Here is an 18255-nt window from a genome sequence, read left to right as displayed (position 1 = left end):
GCAGTGGCTATCTAGTATTCTAAATGATTACTTGTAGGTAACGTAAGGGAATATAGGCAGCATTTATGCTGGTTAAGTAATAGAGCTTGGGATATGATGTGGAAGAGCAGAGAAAATATTCATCATTCAGTTAGCATGTAGTAGGCACTTTCCGCAGGTTGATCAAGGTGCTAGGCACAGAGTTGTTTTCCCTGGGAATGGCTACCCTGTTCTCCCTTTGCCTAGAGCTTGGTGGGCAGTATCCACTTTGTGCTATGACTTTCTTTAACCACCTACCACCTTCCATGGAGAGCCAGCTGGTGGCACTGAGCAGGAAGGTGGCATCTACATCTGTAACAAGCGGCAGAAGATCCTAAGGCTGGTCAGTCAATGGGTGACTCTGTATGGTCCCATGCTCCACATAGATCCAGTAGCCCCCAGCTTCCTACAGGTAACAGGGAGAGCCATCTGTAGTAGCCTGTGGCTGGAGGAGAGAATCCAGATGGAGTCATGAGCAGGGACTCCACATTCAGCTGCCTTGGTATGTTTCCTCACAGAAACTCTCAGAACTGGTAAGCAAGGATACTCAGCTCAGCAACCTGCTAAGGGAGCAGGGACCAGAGAGGAGGCGACACCATGGGTGAGTAATCCTCCCAGGGACTGAATAAAGTTTGCTTGCTAGTTTATTCATGAAATCTCCAGGAGAAGGAACTGAAGTTTGGGGAGGGAAAGGGGATCACTTGGAGTTATCTCTAAACTTGAATGGGAGCTCTGTGTCTAGATTCTCTCTTTTCCTTCCTTAATTACAGTATTGCCTGTAATATGCATTACTTTCACTCTAATTGAGAAAAATCCAGGACAACAAGCAGGCATACTAGCTGCATATTGGAAATAGAATTTAAGAAATCAGAACTGGATCCCCTGGCTTCTTTCCCTAGTCTTTTTGTGAGGCTATCAAGGCACCTAGATGGTACCTTGGAAGGTGACCTGGCAGTTGCTTCCTGCCCACCCACCCTCTTCCCAAACCTTCAGCTTCACTGTTCTTCTCATTTGCTCTGCAGGTTGGAAAATGGCGGTGGAAATATGTCACCACAATTAAAGGTACTAAATGTGTGCCAGCTCCCCTCTCCTTCTGTGTGTCCTGTCCCTTGCTCCATAGAGTTGTGCTGTCTTATCTTATCCCTACTCATAAAAGGCTCTGCTCAGCTTAGGATCTGCGCGTAGGACTCTTGAGAGTCCCTCTCATTATTTACAAGCTCACAGACTTCAAACGTTAAGACTCTTACATTCTCATATATTCCTACATACAAAGATTCCTATAGACATAGAGGTGTATTCAATTGGTAAACATTTATTAAGTGCCTGCTGTGAGAATGTTAGGCATCATGGGGTTATTAAAAAGTACAAGCTATTATTGCTCTGAAGAGTTTATAATCCGAAGACAAGGTATATATAATGAAAAATTAATTACTAATACAAAGATTGTTTACTTCTTTGCATTTGTATCCCCAGAGACTAATTCAGTGCCTGGCTGATAGTAGGTGTTTGTTGATGTTGACTGTATATTATACATACCAAGTCAATGCTGCCAATGTTAAGTGTTATACAGGTTCACAGAAGGGAGAAACCAGTTCTGACTTAATGGAGAAGATGGGAGTTGAGCTGGGCTTTGAATAAAACTGTAGGGATGATTAAGGCATGTTTTAAAAATTGGCCACTGGAGCACAGAGTACAATAACCTAGAAAGGGTGATTTGGAGGACTAATTATAAAAGAGATTGGGGTGCTCTGTTAGAGGCAATTTCACAGCTTGTTCTCATGGCAGTGTTTGCACTCTCTCACACACACACAACAGTGTGACATGATAAAAATAGAGTTTTGGGAAGGTCCTTTTGACACTGATATGTAGAAAGAAATGAGATTATGAATTTAAGAAGAAAAGAGAAGACTGTGAGACTGGAATGGAAGGGAAAGATAGAAGAGATATTTTGAAAAAGAGTCGTAGGACTTGATGACTGGTTATGAAAGTCAGAAGAGGAATGGGCTTCTTTAAGGATTTGAGAGCACAGAGGTGGTATTTGCAACCACCAGAACACATGAGATCTCTGAAAGAAAAAGAACAGAAAATTGATGCTTGAAGAATGCCCACATTTAGGGAGCCAGAGGAGAAGAAAGAGCCAAAGAGACCAGAAAGGACCCAGAGAACTAAGAGGACTAGATCAATGCATTGTTGAACAGGGGAAAGGAAAAAGCATTGAAGAAGGGGTGGTCAATTTTGCCAAATGCTACAGAAAGCTATTGGTGTCCATTGTCTTGATTGATTGGTGATCTCTGAAAGAACATTTCATAGATTGGTAGAAGCAGAAGCTAAATTGCATGGGTGGAGGAGTAAGCTGAGAGGTAGTATAGTCATTCTACTATTTTATAAATGAAAGGGAGAGAATGAAGATGAGAGTTCAAGCAAATATGATTTTAATATACAGGACAGATCTGCTTGAGGATAGAATGAGAAAAAAAATCATGTAGATTCACAGACAAACAAATCGTCTTCCTTGTTTGCTTCCCTGTTTGGCCATTTCCCCTCACTGGGACCCCATCACTTCCCTGAGGCATGTGTGTGGTGGGGGAAGAGGGGTGGAGATAAAGTCTGTGAAAATATCATCCTTTGGCCTGTGACATGCCCAGCTGAGTGGGATCTCCTATCAGTGCTCCCTCAAGCTACCTTGTTCATTATGATTCTACTCTCAGGCTTTTTTGTCTTACCTCTAACCAGATTATTTCTCTGTAATTAGGATCGAGCGGTTCCCATCTGGTTCCCCAACTACGATGAACCCCTCCTCAGCAACAGATATGCTATCCAAGCTCTGGACAAAGGTTTGTGGTGTTGCCTGCATTACTGCTAACTCCTAACTTGTTTCTCCCACTGGAATTTCCCTGTTACCCTCAGTTGCTATATCTACCCTTCTTATGTTATTATCTAAGCACCTCTTTATATCTCCCTCTGTCTTTCAAATTGAAGAGTCTTTTCCCTATAGGATTTGCCATTCCTTTGTCATTTGCTTTTTGTGTTATCTTTACCAAGCTGAATAGGTCTAAGATGGAACCTCAGAGTTGTTTTTTTATTTCTCTTTATTATTTTTACATTTTTATTATGTTTATATTTTTATGGTACTATTTTTATATGGTTGATGATAGCATGCATTTCTCCTTTGGAAATTTGCCTTTTCAAATTCTTTGACCATTTGCCTCTTGCGGAGTGATTTTTGTTCTTATGTATTTGAGTCAATATATGGTCATCAGGCTTCTTTTTGTTTGCACAGATTTTTCCCCACTTAATTGTGCTCTTCTAATTTTAATTTCATTGATTTTATTTTTGCAAACCCTTTCAATTTTGTATATCAAATTGTTCATTTTAATTTCTGTAGTTCTCTTTACTCTTTGGTCAGAAACTTTTCTCCTATCAATAATTGCAAAGCTTCTCTCTTTCCTGGACCTTTAATTTGTTTATGGTGTGACCTTTTTATATCTAAAACATGTTGCCATTTGGAACTTATTGTGGTAGATGGTATGAAACCCAATGTCTGACATATTGTTTTCCAATGGTCTAAGCAGTTTTTGTTGTATAGTACATGCTTAACTCCAGTAGTTGGGATCCTTGGGTTTATCAAGCAGTATGCTATTGGGGCCATTTACTTCTGGATCTTCTGTACCTAATCTGTTCTCAAGTCAGGTTTTTTATTTTTAATTAGTACCAAATGGTTTTGATAATTACTGCTTTGTAATATATTTTGAGACCTAGTACTTCTAAGCCCCTTTCTTCTCATTTTTTTTCATTATTGCTCTTGAGATTCTTGGCCTTTTGTTCCTAAAGATGAAGTCATATTATTTTTTTTGAGTTCTACAAAGTAATAACCTTTTGGTATTCAACTTGTATAATATTGACTAAGCAATTAATTTATGTAGTATTTATGTTGTAAGATCATGTTACATATATGAATAATTAATAGTTCTCCAATTATTTGTCTATTTCTATGAAGAGTATTTTGTAATTATATTCATAAAATTCCTGTATTGTCCTTGATGGGTGAATTGCCAAATATTTTTTAGACTTTATAGTAATATTGAATGGAATTTTTCTGTCTCTTCTGCTTGAGTGTTACAGTAATATACAAAAAAGCTGACTATTTTGTGGGTTCATTTTATATTCTGCTATTTTACTAAAGTTATCGTTTCAACTAATTTTTTGTTGTCCACTAGGATTGTTTTAAGTAAACCATAATGCCATCTGCAAAAAAGTGATCATTTTGTTTCCCCTTTGCCTATGCTCGTTGCTTCAATTTTTTTCTTTTCTTATTGTTATGGCTAGGATTCTTAGTATTGTATCAAATAAAATTGTTGACAGTGGTAATCCTTATTTTACTTCTGATCTTAGTGGAAAGGCTTCTAGCATTTCTCCATTAAAGACAATACTAGCTCTTTGTTTTAGATAGATAAAATTTACCAAATTTTGTAATGAGACCCATATACTTTTATGCTTTTAAAATTTTTAACATGAGAGTATTGTGTTTTGTCAAAATTTTCTTCATATGTCAATATAATCATGCAATTATTAGCACAATTATTATGTTTATAGTTTTCCTACTACTGATATGACTGTATGTTCTTTATATAAATTCAGCCTGATGTTGGTATATTTTTTTATATGTTGTTGTATCCTTTGTTGCTAAAATTATATTCAAAATTTTTGCATCAGTAGTTTTCTTCCTCTGATATCTTTACCATATTTGACTTATACATGAAGTTTGTTAAGATCTTTTCTTTCTCTATTTTTGTAAAGAATTTATAGAATATTGGAAGTGATTGTTCTTTTGCTCTAATTGCTTGATAGAATTCATTTGTAAATGCACATAGTTCTGGATATTTTTTCCAGAAAAAATAGCTTAATTTTTTTTTTTTACAAGATGGAGTTACTTGAATTTTCTATTTCTTATTCTGTTAAGTTGAATATCTTATGTTTTTGTAACTATTCATCCATTTCATTTAGATAACAAATTTTGTTAGAATTTAATTGGGCAAAAAATTTCTAATCACTTCCCATATCCTCTCTTCATTTGTAATGATTTAAAAAATTTTTTTATACTTGCTCTTTCATTTCCACCTCTTTTTATCAGACTAACTAGCAATAATGTATTTTATTGATTTATTTTAAAACAAGCTTGTAATATTGTTTATTGATTCAGTGAGATTTTTGTTTATTTTAAATTATCAGAAGTTCCATTTTTTGTGTTTGATTAATTTTTGTTCCATTTCTAGATTTTATTAGTTGCATGGCCAATTCATTGATTAATCTTTTCTTTCTTTTGTTGATGAAAGTATTTAGAGATATAAATTTACCTCTGAGTGCGGTTTTGATTTGTTGTTCCGTTGTTACTTTGTTTCCTAAAATCATCTGTTGTTTCTATAATTTTTGACTCACAAATTCTTGAAGGTTAAATTATTTAGCCTTTACTTACATTTGAATTCTTTCTTTAAATATTCTTTATTGATTTTAATTTTTATTGCATTGTGGTCATTAAATTATTCATTTAATATTTTTCATTTTTTGTATGTCTTTATGAGGTTGCTATGCCCTAACAAAGGGGTTAGCAAACGATCAAATCTGGCCACTTGCTTTTGAATGACCGATGAGGTAGGAATGGCTTTTACATTTAAAAAAAAATTTATATTTTAAATTGTAAAGACCATTCTTAGTTTGTGGGTCATATAGCTGGATTTGGCTTGCAGGCCATAGCTTGCTGTGCCTGCCTAGCACATGCTCAGTTTTTGTAAAAGTGATAAGCACAGCAGAGAAATATGTGTGTTCTATTCTATTCACATTCTGTAACCACTAACAATCTCCCATATTTTACTTTTCTAAAATTCTGCTAAGTGCTTAATTTTGTGTTAATTTTTAAAATATTTGTCTTGTTCTGAAAAGGGCACATTGAAGTCTCTAACTGTTATTGCTTTGTTGTCAATTTCTCCTTGTACTTCAGTCAACTTTTCCTTTAACTACTTAGATGTCATGCCATTTGGTACATATATTATTTTTAAACAAGTTTTTATTGATGTCTTTTTCTTTTTGTGTCACTACAATTTCCCTTATCATTCGTCCTTTTCCCCTTCCCAGAGTCAACCCATATGAAAATAACATTTTTAAAGAAAAAAGAGAAAAAGATGAAAAATCAGCATAACTGATGAATATGTCAAAAAGGGTAAAATTTGTGCAACATATGATCCATATAGATCTTCTGCTTCCACAAAGTGGAAGTGGTGAGGGCATTGTGAAAGTGTCTTCTCATATCCCTTCTTTCAAGCCATACTTTTTTTTTTTTTTTTTTGCAACATACACTTTTAATTTTTTTTTATTGTGGTTGTTCTTTCCAGTTACCTTGTTGTAGTCACTGGGTGTATTATTTTCCTTGTTCAGCTTCATTTTTCATCAGTTCATATAGATCTTTATATTCTTATTTGTTATTTCTTATAGCACTATTATATTCATGTACCACAATTGGTTTAGTCATTTCCCAAATCAATAGGTATCTATTTTGTTTCCAGATATTTTGTTATCACACACAAAAAAATGCTGCAATAATATCTTGGTGTATATGAGAACTTTCTGCCCCTCAATGGCCTCCTGTGGGTCTAATCCTAGTCATGGAATCTCTGAGTCAAAGGGTTCAGGTCTTTTTGCACAATTCCACATTATCCACATTGTCATCTTTGATTTGAAGCATTCTTTCATATGGTTGTTCATGGTTTTTCATTTTTATGAAAACTGTTTGTTCATATTCTTTGACCACTTACCTACTAGAGAAAGGCTTTTAGTTATATATATCTATCATGGGTGTGTGTACACACATATATACACACATGTTAGTTGTATATATGTATGTATGCATGTGTGTGTTACATAGTGGATACCCAACCCTCATCAAGGAAATTTTTCCTAATTCAACCCCTTTTCTTCTTAGTCTAAATGTATTAATTTTGTTTGCACAGAAGTTTTTCTGTTTTGTGTATTCAAATTTACCTATTTTTATCTTCTGCCTCTTGTTTGTTTAAGAATATGTCTCCTTCCCTTAGTCTTGAAAGGTATTTGACTTTATTTTAATATTTCTTGTTATCTCATGGAGTCATTGAACTGTAATTGTTCAATTCTGTTTTTCAGGGAATCCTTTACTTGGGTAAGGTTTTCTGCCTTCTATTTTAAGCTATTTCTTCTCCTAGTTTTTTTCTTCCATACCTTATTTCTACTTTAATCTCATTTTTTTATCTTTTGCTTTATTTCTTCTAGCTATTCTTGTAGTTCTTGTAGCCAAGGCTTTAAAAAAATTCTGTGACTTTATTATATTGTTGAAGAGTCTTTGTGTACATATGTACACATATGTGTATGGATATGCACACATGTACACACATGTGCGCATACATGTATATGTAAAACTCATTAGAGATTATCTCTTGGGTAATAGTATTTTTTCAATGTGTTTAGCATTTTCTTCTGTTTACTTTTTTTTTCTGGTTGTAACAGTAAGCACCCCAACATACGCGGGAGGAGGTGCTGCTATTACAGGTTCTTAGATCTGCATTCATAAAAGGAAAGACAACTTTTGAGGCTTTAACAACCACCTTAATCAAGCACGTGTATCAGTCCTTTAGTCAAGCACATGTCATTCACCCAGTTCAGGGAATTCAACACCCTGAACCCCAAAGTGATCAACAGACATGGCTTCCTCTGGGGGCTCCTTAGCGGCTTCCCATAGTCTCTCTGGCCAAAGAAACACTTCCAGTTAGTAAACTCCAATATAAAACCTTACCCTCAGAGTATTTATACACTTTTTAGAGCTATTCCTCAATTGAAAAACCAGAAGGTATGTGGGTCCCTCCTACAAAACAGCTTCTCTAATCTAGCTTCCCACAATGGGTAGGCCCAAAGATCCTCCCCAATCACTTCATTCAATCAGAGGTACTTTTAGTAAAACAAAAACAGCCAAAGATCCTAATTGGATTGCCCTCACACTGGTACAGTTCCCTTTTCTGTCCCCACTAGATTCTGTCTTTTTATTGAATTTTTGATTGCTCTTTGATTTTTTTGTTTGTTCTTTGATTGTCCTTTGTTTTGTTTTGAAGGAGGTTTTTTTTTTTTTTTGAGAGAGTAGGAAACAGTTTATATAGCTCCACTTACATTGCCACTGCAGCTAACTGCTGGCAGGGACCCTAGGTGGAGGAGGATTTAAATTGAAAAGGATTCTCTGTTTTCCCTTCAGAGAAGGAATACACTTTTTCCCATAACCCTAGTTATTAGGCAAAGTGGTAGGTAGGTTTTTTCTTACTGTTTCCCACCCAAGAATAAAGGGTGTTCACTGGCCTGATTCCTGCCTCCTCTTCTCCAGTTCCCTATGACATCTACCGGCCAGACCACTCAGTCCTGACATTGTATCTACCAGTGACAGCTTCTGTGAGAGAAGTGATGGCTACGTTGGCCCAGGAGGATGGCTGGGTACAAGGCCAGGTGCTGGTGAAGGTCACCTCTTCGGGGGGTAAGTTGTACATCCTCCCCAAGCAAGGATTTCCCATACTGATCTACTCCCAGATTTTTCTGAAATCAGAAATAAAGTGAGTGTGACTCAGTGTCCCAAAAGTCTTTGAGAGCATAGGAAACTGCTCATTAATGAGTCAACTAACAAGGTTGGGTATAGTTGTTGAAACTCCAGCATGATCAGGGCAGCCGGGACTTCCCTAAAATATTGATGGGTAAAGAGGAGGCAAGATAGAATGAAAAGATTTAGGATTAGCAATCCCAGTGTTTTCTTTTCACATTCTAAAGCTGAAACCAAAGCTCTCCAATGGCTTCTTCAAGATAGTTCAGTGATATCTGCTGTCTAAGATATTATTTCCTTTTGATTTATTTCACCTCCCTTTGGAACAGAAGCAAGAAACAAGGCATAATCAAGGCAACAGTCCCCACTTAGATCAACAGCCAATGGTCCCTTTATTTGGGAGCAAAGATTCCCTCACTCCTCATGGAGGAGGATTATTCCTTCCTGGCCACTAAACTAAACTGAGATGTATATCTCACTTTTCCTAAACCCTTTCTCTCCTTGTCACTGTCCACCATCTTAGCCATAGCTTCTCCCACAGACACCATTGGTCTACAACCAGATGCCCGTGGTGTGGCAACATCCCTGGGACTCAATGAGAGGCTCTTCATTGTTAACCCACAGGAAATGCACAAGCTGGTAAGGAGTGTGGCAGAAAGCCAAAGCAGAGAATAGAAACTTAACTCTAGAGAGGGTGCCCTAGTGAGGAGCCATATATAAACTTCCCTGGGAAAGATCTTTCAGCTCTTCCTTCTCATCCTTACAGCTACTTCCAACATACGTAGGCAATTCTTACCATTCCCAGCAATGCCTTGATGTCTGAACCCCTACTGATCCCCTTTTGGTCTCATTCTTCCCTCCCAGCAGACACACACACACACACACACACACACACACACACACACACACACACACACACACATTCATAGTTCTCCCTAGAGTCCCCTTTGCTCTCTTTCTGAACTTTCCTGGCATCTCCGTTAGTTCTTTCCCATCTGCAGACTCCACACCCAGATCAGCTTGGGCCAAGTGTAAGCTCAGCTGAGATGTTAGACCTAGTGAGTGCCAAGGACCTGGCCAACCAGCTGACTGACCATGACTGGAACCTCTTCAACAGCATCCACCAGGTGTGGGGGAGGCCTCAGCTAGATGGAATGGACATCGGAAAGGGGAACATTTGGGAATAGTAGGATCAGGATTGGGGTAATGTGGCAGAGGAGGGCTTGGTGAAGGTGGGGGTGGGGTTGGGGTCCAATTTGACACACCTTAACTCTACCTTCCCCCAACCCCCAAGGTGGAGTTGATCCACTATGTACTGGGACCACAGCAACTCCGAAATGCCACCACAGCCAACCTGGAGCGCTTCATGCGGCGTTTCAATGAACTACAATACTGGGTGGCCACAGAGCTGTGCTTATGTCCTGTACCTGGCCTTAGGGCTCACCTGCTCCGAAAGTTCATCAAGCTGGCTTCTCAGTGAGTGGGAAGATTGTGGAAAGGGGAGGACAATGTTTGGACCAGGGGCCAAGGGTCTGGGGTAGTCATTTCCAGTTTCATCTGCCTTAATCTCATTGCTATATCTAATGCCTTTGTCTCTTTTACTGTCATTTTCTTCCTGTGCTTCTTAAACCCCATTGGAAAGTTTTATCTCTTTGCCAGTCTAGTTTAGTTCTAGGTTCTTCCCTTGTTCCATGTACTGTGCTAGCTAATCTGTGACTGTGACCCTGGTTGCTGTTTCTCAGTCTCAAAGAGCAGAAGAACCTCAACTCTTTCTTTGCTGTCATGTTTGGCCTCAGCAATTCTGCCATCAGCCGTCTGGCCCTCACCTGGGAGGTAGGTGCTTCCTTTTGGTCAAGCTAGAGGGTAAGAGGCCCAGGACCCTGTCCTAAGAATACACCATTTCCTGGAAAGGGCACAGTTTCTGTCTCAAGAAGACTCATCAGGTAACATAATGGAAAATCCCCAGTTCTGTCTTTTTGTCTCTGATTCTCTTAGCGGCTGCCCCAGAAAGTTCGGAAACTATATTCTTCTCTTGAACAGCTTCTGGTAAGTCCGTTGCCTCTGATGGCCAACTCTCTCTTCCTTCAAACCCCTCACTCTTTGAATTAAAGTTAGGGCTGTCTTACATATTCCCTGTCCCCTGCAGCCCTCCAGATTAGCCAAACCTGGTATAGGGCCTACTTTTCTTGTGGACTATGGAAGAAATTTTTCTGGTTTCAGCGTCGTTCTCTACATTCAGGATTATGGGGCACTGGGCATGGATAACCTTAAGTTTTAGGGTAGCAAGAGGATATGTTGGTCTTATGGTATGTACTGCATGATATTGTGTCATGTCACATTGTGTGATATATGACATACATTATTATTTTTGTGATGTGTGATATATGTTGAAGAAAGTGTCTTGGAATAAACATCTCTGTGGTCTGAAGGGCAAAGAGAAGGCCTAAGAGAAAAATGACCTCAGCTTATTGACTAAAAATTCAAGAACCAAGTCTCAATGCCAAATACTTGGCTTGTCAAACAGCAAGGTCAGACAGTAGGTATGGGAAACCTGTGGATCATATGAGATCCAAGGAGGAAGAGGGTTTTGTAACCCCAGCCATTTCCTTAGAGATTCCTGAGGACTGTGGAATTCCAAGCAATTCAACAAACATTTATTGAGAGCTAAGCCCTAAGAAGGCATTAAAGATACCAAAATACAAAAAGAGTGTCTGTCCTCAAGGAATTTTCATTCTAATCATTCTAATGGAAGTGTGTGAGGAGAGATGTTAATAAATATAATATATACATGAAGTAATTCCAGTTCCGGAATTGGTTACTGAAATAGAAAATTGAGGGAATCTAATGACTATTCCATTTTGGATTTTGTGAAAGAGAGGAAGGGGAAAGCTGGGCACAGCCTGACATACACCTTAGGGAGAGCAGATGTCAAAGGGTTCAGGGAAAGTATAGGGCAGATCCAGTGCATTAAAGTTCTACAGGGGAAGTTAAGCCAAGAGAAATGGTATACTCTCAAAAATAAAATTCTGAGAACTCATAGAGAATAATTTTAATTAAAAAAAGGTCAGTTACTTAAAGAGTCTGATGTGGAAGTACAAGGAACTCATTAACTAACTTAGAGTCTAAAAAATAAAAGCCACATAGGGAGCAAGGGCAAGTTATAAAAATAGAATCTGAATTGTGAAGATGGTTGATAATTGCTTTGTAGTGGTCCCATGTAGAGGAGCTGTAAAAACCTCCAAACCTAAGAATTGTCAAACCATCCTCAGGGATTTGTGAACCCTCAGATTTTCTCCTCTATCTCTCTCTGCCCCTAAACAATATGCTGTGTCTCTAAGAGGGCTGTCTGGTTCCTTGATTTGGGTGAAGGTGTCTGCTGGTTTTCAGTATATTCCCACAAAGTTAGTTATACAGTGTTATACTATGTGGTAGTATACTGTCTACCACATAAAACGGTGTTAAAAACCTAAAGGTGATGATATGTGGTGTATACAGGGTCTTTTTTTTTTGTGAACCCCCCTGTCAGGACCCATCCTGGAATCATCGTGTATACCGATTGGCACTCACCAAGCTGTCCCCACCCATCATCCCCTTTATGCCCCTCCTCCTCAAAGGTAAATGGCATTGGGATCTAGCTTTTCTTCAGCGGTAGGGAAGAAGGTAAGGAAGGTAGTAGAAATTGGAAGTAGGAGGTTGGTTTGGGGAATTCCTATTCTTTCTCCTTTAACCTTTCCTGGGATAAACATAGAGGGACAAAATTTGTGGGACTTTTGAGTACTGATCTATAGCTCCCTGCAGACATGACCTTCATCCATGAGGGGAACCGTACACTGGTAGACAGTCTCATCAACTTTGAGAAGATGGTAAGTATGGGAAAGCAGGGATCTAGACTTGGAGGTTTGGGTTGAGGTAGAAGAGAAATTCAGTAACTAGACATTAGAAATGAAAAAGATCACAAACCAAAATTTTTTGTTGTTAAAATCCATTTTAATTAATTAACTATTGTTTTTACCTCACAACTGTTTCACCCACACCTAACCCTGCTCAATTGAACCTACCTCATGACAAAAACATTTAAGCAAAAACATCCAATTCAGTGGCCACTTTTGATAACATATATACAATTCTGTCCTGGTATTCCCCTGCCTCTCCCCTGTGAGGGAGGAGGTATGTTTTATTATCTAATCTCTGGGACCTTCAGTGGTTTTCTATTTAGTCAGAGTCTGACCTCCTTTTAGTGACCTTTTGATTTACATTATTATAAGTCATTCTGTATCACTGTTCTCAGTTCCACTTATTTTTCTCTGCATCAGTTCATAAAAATCTTCCCAGGTTTCTCTAAATTCCTCATATACTTTCTCACTGCACTTCTTACTATTCTTTTAAAATGTTTTATTTGGGTCCTTCTCCTTTTTCATTACTGTCAATCAATACACAAGCATTTATTAAGGGCCTGCTAAGTTCCTGACATGAAGATACAAAGACAAAAGTGAACCATCCTTGCCTTCAAAGAGCTTATATTGTAATGGGGAAACAAATGCAAATATGTATATTGCAAATACAAGGTAACCTTGGAGGGAAAGGTGCTAGCAGTTGGGGAAAGACCTCATGAAGACACCTGAATTGAGTCAAAAGGAAACCAGGAATTGCAGAGGTGAGGAGGGAGAGCATCATAAGCGTAAGGGAAAACATTTATGAAGGCAAACGGTCATGATTTTCTCAGCCTAGTATGTGGAGCAGTCCCCAACTGAGATTGTGAGAGGAGAGTGTACTATTGTAATCTTGAGAAGTGAAGAGAAGGTTTGGAGAAGTAGAAAGGTAGCCTTATGAAATTGAGAGTCCATGACAAGGGATTAGAATATAGCCAGAGTAGGGATGATTGCCTGGGAAAGTACTGAAGAGAGTTTTAAAGTATGTCCACAGTTAATGGGCATGGAGTTCTTTGGAGGTTACAGTATGGACAGATTGGAGGGGGGATTGGAGGTCATGGTGTGGGTGAAGAATAGGTATAAGAGTAAAGTATATAAAGATATCTAATTATAGGAGATTATGATTAGATAAAGGAATTTTAGATTTCTTGGTCATGGAAGTAGAGCACCTGTGGATCATGGTTATGACACAGTTCCAATGTGTGCAGATTAGGAGGAATAAACAAGAATTGAGTAAATTGAGGAACTAGGTGGCTAAGTGTATTTGATGGAATATCTCACATGTGTTGTGGTCTTCTTGTGTAAAGGCAAGAGTTGGAGTAGACATGATCCAATGTCTATCCAATGATGGACAATTGATAATCCAATGACAATGATCCACCGATACCAGATTCATTGAGACAAAAGGGAGAATGTCCTAGGGATGGTTAGAAACCACTGGGATATGAATTGGATAATAAATCTGGAAAGAGTGAACCTTAAAAAAGGAAATATGACGTAGTGTTGGGGGCAGAAGAGTCTGAAATTAGCAGAGGGGAATGAGGGATATTTTGAACCTTCCTTTGGGATCAGTAATTCTCTGATATAAACAAAGGAATAACCAGCACTTGCAAAAGATGCAGTGTCATAAGGATTGGGTGTCTTCTTTGAGTGTCAGAAGATGGAAGGAGCATGAGAGGAAGAAGACTAAAATGAAAGGAATAGGTTTGTTAATTCTGGAGCAAGAGTTGCAAAGTGCACAGAATAAAGGACATTCAGATCTGGAATATGACATTGAAAGGGTGGCACGGAGGTAGATGAGAATAAGAGTTGGCACTAGGTGTTTGGGAGAGGAGCCAATTGCCAAAGACTCTCTCCTCCCCAAACAGACCCCTCCTTTATAACAAGTACAGTCAAGCAAAACAAATCAACACAGCAGCCATATCCAAAAATATATGCTCATTCTATACCCAATTCACTGCCTCTCTGCCAAGGAGGTGGGAAGCATACTTCACTATTTGCTCTCTGATATCTTGACATTGATTAGAGTTCTGAAGTCATTAAATGTTTTTTCCTTTATGCTACTGTAAAAATTGTGTACATTATTCTGATTATGCTCATTTCACTCTGCATCATTTCATGCAAGTCTTCCTAAGTTCCTTTGAATCCTTCATACTTGTCATTTCTTACAGGGCAATAATCACAATCATATACAATTGTATTCCCATACCATTATTTTTTCAGTCATTTTCCCCTTAGTTTCCAATTCTTTCCAAACGTTTAATAATATAAATACTTGAAACATTTGTCGATTATTTTATCAATAAAACAAAATAATTATTTACTATTATATGATTAAATCATTCTGTGATTTCACTGACATGGGTACCCCCTTTATCAATGGAGATCACACCCCTTCATATTTTAGTAAACACTTTGATGCATCACTAAGGCCAGTGTCATTCATCACTGATAGCCTGGCTTCTAGCGATAAGTCTTTCTGCACTTAGTTCTGCTGACAGGACATCAGTAGATGGTCTGTTAATGGCCTTCTAAGTGAAGTCTGTTTTGTTTGGTAGAACCCTCCAACCTGTGAGCTTTGAAGGCAACCTGCAAAAACCTAGGCCATCTTTGTTTCACCATGAACCACTAGAGTTTGGGGGAATAGGGGTGGGTGGAGAAGAATAATCTAACCATCCATGTTAGGTGTGTAGGCATCTAGGTGTGTGTATGTGTGTGTAAATACTGAAAGGCAGCATATCAGAGTGAATAGAGATCTGGCTTCATTTAAGAAGACCTGGGTTCAAGTGCCACCTCAGAAACATGCTGGTTCTATGACTTAACCACTCAGTGCCCTACGCAACTCTTTCAGAGGATACATTTTCTGGAGCAAATACCAATGTGCATTGGTAAAGAAAGTTCTGTGCATCAATGAAATCACAGATCAGTTTTTTAAATGTATGCACTGATTTTTAAATACCTGACTCAATCCTATTTGTCCTCTCACCTGTCCCATTTCCCTAAGCTGGAAGAGAATGTGCTCTTGTCTCTTCTGTCTTGCTGATCACAAGTGATCTGATGATAGGGAAATATTCTGTCCAAGACACCCAGCAAAGCTGATAGCCTTTTAAATATTCCAGCTTCCTGGCTAGGGGTAAGGTTGATGGTAGTTGAGTGGCTTAAGGTTCTTACTCCTGTTTTTATTGCTCCCAGCGTATGATGGCCAGAACTGTACGGATATTGCATCACTGTCGAAGCCACAGCTCTGGTAAGAAAGAGCTAGGACAGCTCCACCTTTCCTTCTCTTTTCCCTTTCCTTTTCTCTTCTGATGTTAAATGTTACAGAGGACAGACTTACTTTGATTCAGCTTATGGATCCATATGTGAGATAACTCAAAAATAAGGGAATCCTTGGTATATGTGCATCTCCCATAGGTTACCATCAGGGATCTTTGCTTTCAACCTAAAAACTCAAAAAACTAAAAAAAAATTTGGAATCTACAGTCATGAGTTCACATAGGTCTAAAAATGGAAGGGACCTCAGACACAAATCCTTTAGTCCAGGAGTTCTTAACCTGGGGTCCTTGAATTTGTTTTTTAAAAAATATTTTATAGCTATATTTCAATATAGTTTGTTTTCCTTTGAAATACTATGTATTTTATTTTATGTGTTTAAAAACATCATTTTGCAAAGGGCTGCACAGGTTTCACTGGACTGCCAAAGGGATCCATGACACAAGAAAGATTAAGAATTCCTGCTCTAGTCCAAGCTTCTTAATTTACTTATGAGAAAACTGAGGTCCAGGGAGATTGAGTATCTTGCCCACTACATAAGTAGTGTCAGAGGTCTTCTGATTCCCAAGTTAGTATTGTCTAATCCTTCTCAATCCTCTTCCTGTCTTGGAGTTAGGTCTTCTATCCCTATTACAACATTTTCCTTTGTCTGCCAACGCTTTCTCATCAGAGGTTCAATCTCTGACATAATCTCTTTGACTCCCTGTTCTTATCCCTATCCAGTGCCTCTCTCACCACTCCGGAGCCGAGTCTCCCACATACATGAAGATAACCAGACCGTGAGGATTTCTACTTGTAAGATGACATGAGGGATGCATCCAGATGCAGGGCAGGGAAATGGTTTGGAAGGATAAGAGTAGGCAGAATTCTAGAGGCTTGGAGAAAAGGAAAGGAAAATAGAGTTTCTGAGGAAGCTGGATTTGGGAAGGAGTTCAGGTAAAGCTGAGACAGAGGCTATGAAGAGGACCTGACTTACAAAGACAGAGGTGGTAGGGGAAACTTGAAACTTGAAAGATCTAAATAAATCCCTTTTGACCTGAAATTTTCCAACAGGTTCAGAGCAGTCCTTGAGTGCCCGGAATCTGGCCAATGCCCGGGCATATATCCAGCAGTTAAAGGTCATTGACAACCAGCAAGAACTTTCTCGGCTCTCCAAGGAACTGGAGCCTTGATAAGGCTGATGTGTCTTCCCTAAACCTGGAAAGGCATAGCTGGGGAAAGTTGGAAGAGATTCTTGGACCTATAGATCCAAGATCTGGATGAATTCTTCATTGAGAGTGTGGACTTGAAGAACTAGAGCAGGTGGAATGGATCCAGCTAACCACCCAGTGATGACTGGCAACCAAGGAGGAAACTGAGTCAAGACTTAAAGCACTGAAGTGAAGGATGGTGGGAAGGCCTGGAAGAGTAATGGAAAGGGAACATGGACCGTAAATCCATGTTCAAGGGAGAGCTCTATACACCAGATTTTTCTGAGTCTGTGGCTGTTGATCTTACCAACTGACCAAGATTGGGAAGCTTGTCACAGGACGGTTTCCTGTAATTTGCTCCAGTAGCAGAAGTAAGAAGGGGAAGAGGAGAGAGAAAAGGAAAGAATGGTAGAGGGAACTGCTGGACCTAGGAAGCTTTCTTGGAGGAAAAGAGAATCTGCTTCCTATTTCCACTAACTTTCATACAATTACTGTATAGAAGAGAGAGAATCCCTGGGACTTCAGGTGCCCAGTGAGTGAGCAAACAATTGTTTCTGTGCCATGTCTAAGGCACTGAGCTGCAAGTGCTGCAAAGAAGTCAGACAGTTTCTGACTTCAAAAAGCTTATGGTACCATTGGAGAGACAAGACATCTATGAGATATAAGGCTGGTCTTCATATATAAGATTCATGCTTCTCAGAAGATTCCTGCTTATACAAATAGGGAAAGGGCAGGGGTATGTGATGTAAGATACATACAACTCCCAGTATGAGCATAATTCTCTGTACATCATAGATGAGTAATGCTTGGTTGAATGAGCCCCATAGCCTTGGTACCCTTGAGGCTTAGTCCGAAGAGATGGATTAATTAATCATGGATCTCTAGAGAGCTTTTGGCTTTTGTTCTACTTTATAACTTTATAACAACTCCTTTGGCTTTCTCAACTATTGTATGGGATGGTTAGGACAGTGACTAGTCCAGTACACAAAACTCCACCCAACCCCTTTCTCTCTCCCCTATAGGTCTTTAAGTCCCCATTCTCTTTCTTGGACTATTTTGGTTAATAGGTGTGCCTGGCATGGTTCATCAGGTACAGATTTGCCCTCCTCAGGGTGCCCAGTGCCTATGTGGCTCAGGTGCTACTCAGCAGCTTCTAGGGTGTGACCTAGGGCTGTAGCTTGTTACCAGGGTAAGCAAACATTAGGGAGTGACTCCTATATATTTCATCAATTACCCTGGGCCAGAG

The 18255-nt window shown here is 38.9% G+C and overlaps 1 protein-coding gene across 8 annotated transcripts in view; it reads left to right on the top strand.

The window, feature by feature from the left end:
- RAPGEF3 (Rap guanine nucleotide exchange factor 3) overlaps positions 1-17120 on the top strand; it is a 29565-nt gene extending 12445 nt beyond the window's left edge. For 3 of the 8 annotated variants that reach the window (XM_072654491.1, XM_072654498.1, XM_072654494.1), the window contains 15 exons: positions 277-430; positions 537-619; positions 1041-1080; positions 2771-2852; positions 8411-8557; positions 9141-9256; positions 9619-9744; positions 9912-10093; positions 10360-10450; positions 10613-10663; positions 12144-12231; positions 12416-12480; positions 15739-15793; positions 16543-16614; positions 16873-17120. In XM_072654491.1, the coding sequence (XP_072510592.1) occupies positions 277-430; positions 537-619; positions 1041-1080; positions 2771-2852; positions 8411-8557; positions 9141-9256; positions 9619-9744; positions 9912-10093; positions 10360-10450; positions 10613-10663; positions 12144-12231; positions 12416-12480; positions 15739-15793; positions 16543-16614; positions 16873-16991 (1471 nt within the window). In that variant the 3' untranslated portion in view covers positions 16992-17120. The remainder of the gene's footprint in view (positions 1-276; positions 431-536; positions 620-1040; positions 1081-2770; positions 2853-8410; positions 8558-9140; positions 9257-9618; positions 9745-9911; positions 10094-10359; positions 10451-10612; positions 10664-12143; positions 12232-12415; positions 12481-15738; positions 15794-16542; positions 16615-16872) is intronic. The other 5 variants (XM_072654493.1, XM_072654490.1, XM_072654492.1 and 2 more) reach the window with 5 other exon arrangements.
- The last annotated feature ends 1135 nt before the right edge of the window (positions 17121-18255 follow it).

This window comes from Notamacropus eugenii, chromosome 3, assembly GCF_028372415.1.
Source record: "Notamacropus eugenii isolate mMacEug1 chromosome 3, mMacEug1.pri_v2, whole genome shotgun sequence".
NCBI lineage: Eukaryota > Metazoa > Chordata > Mammalia > Diprotodontia > Macropodidae > Notamacropus > Notamacropus eugenii.
This window is presented reverse-complemented; position numbering and strand designations above follow the sequence as displayed.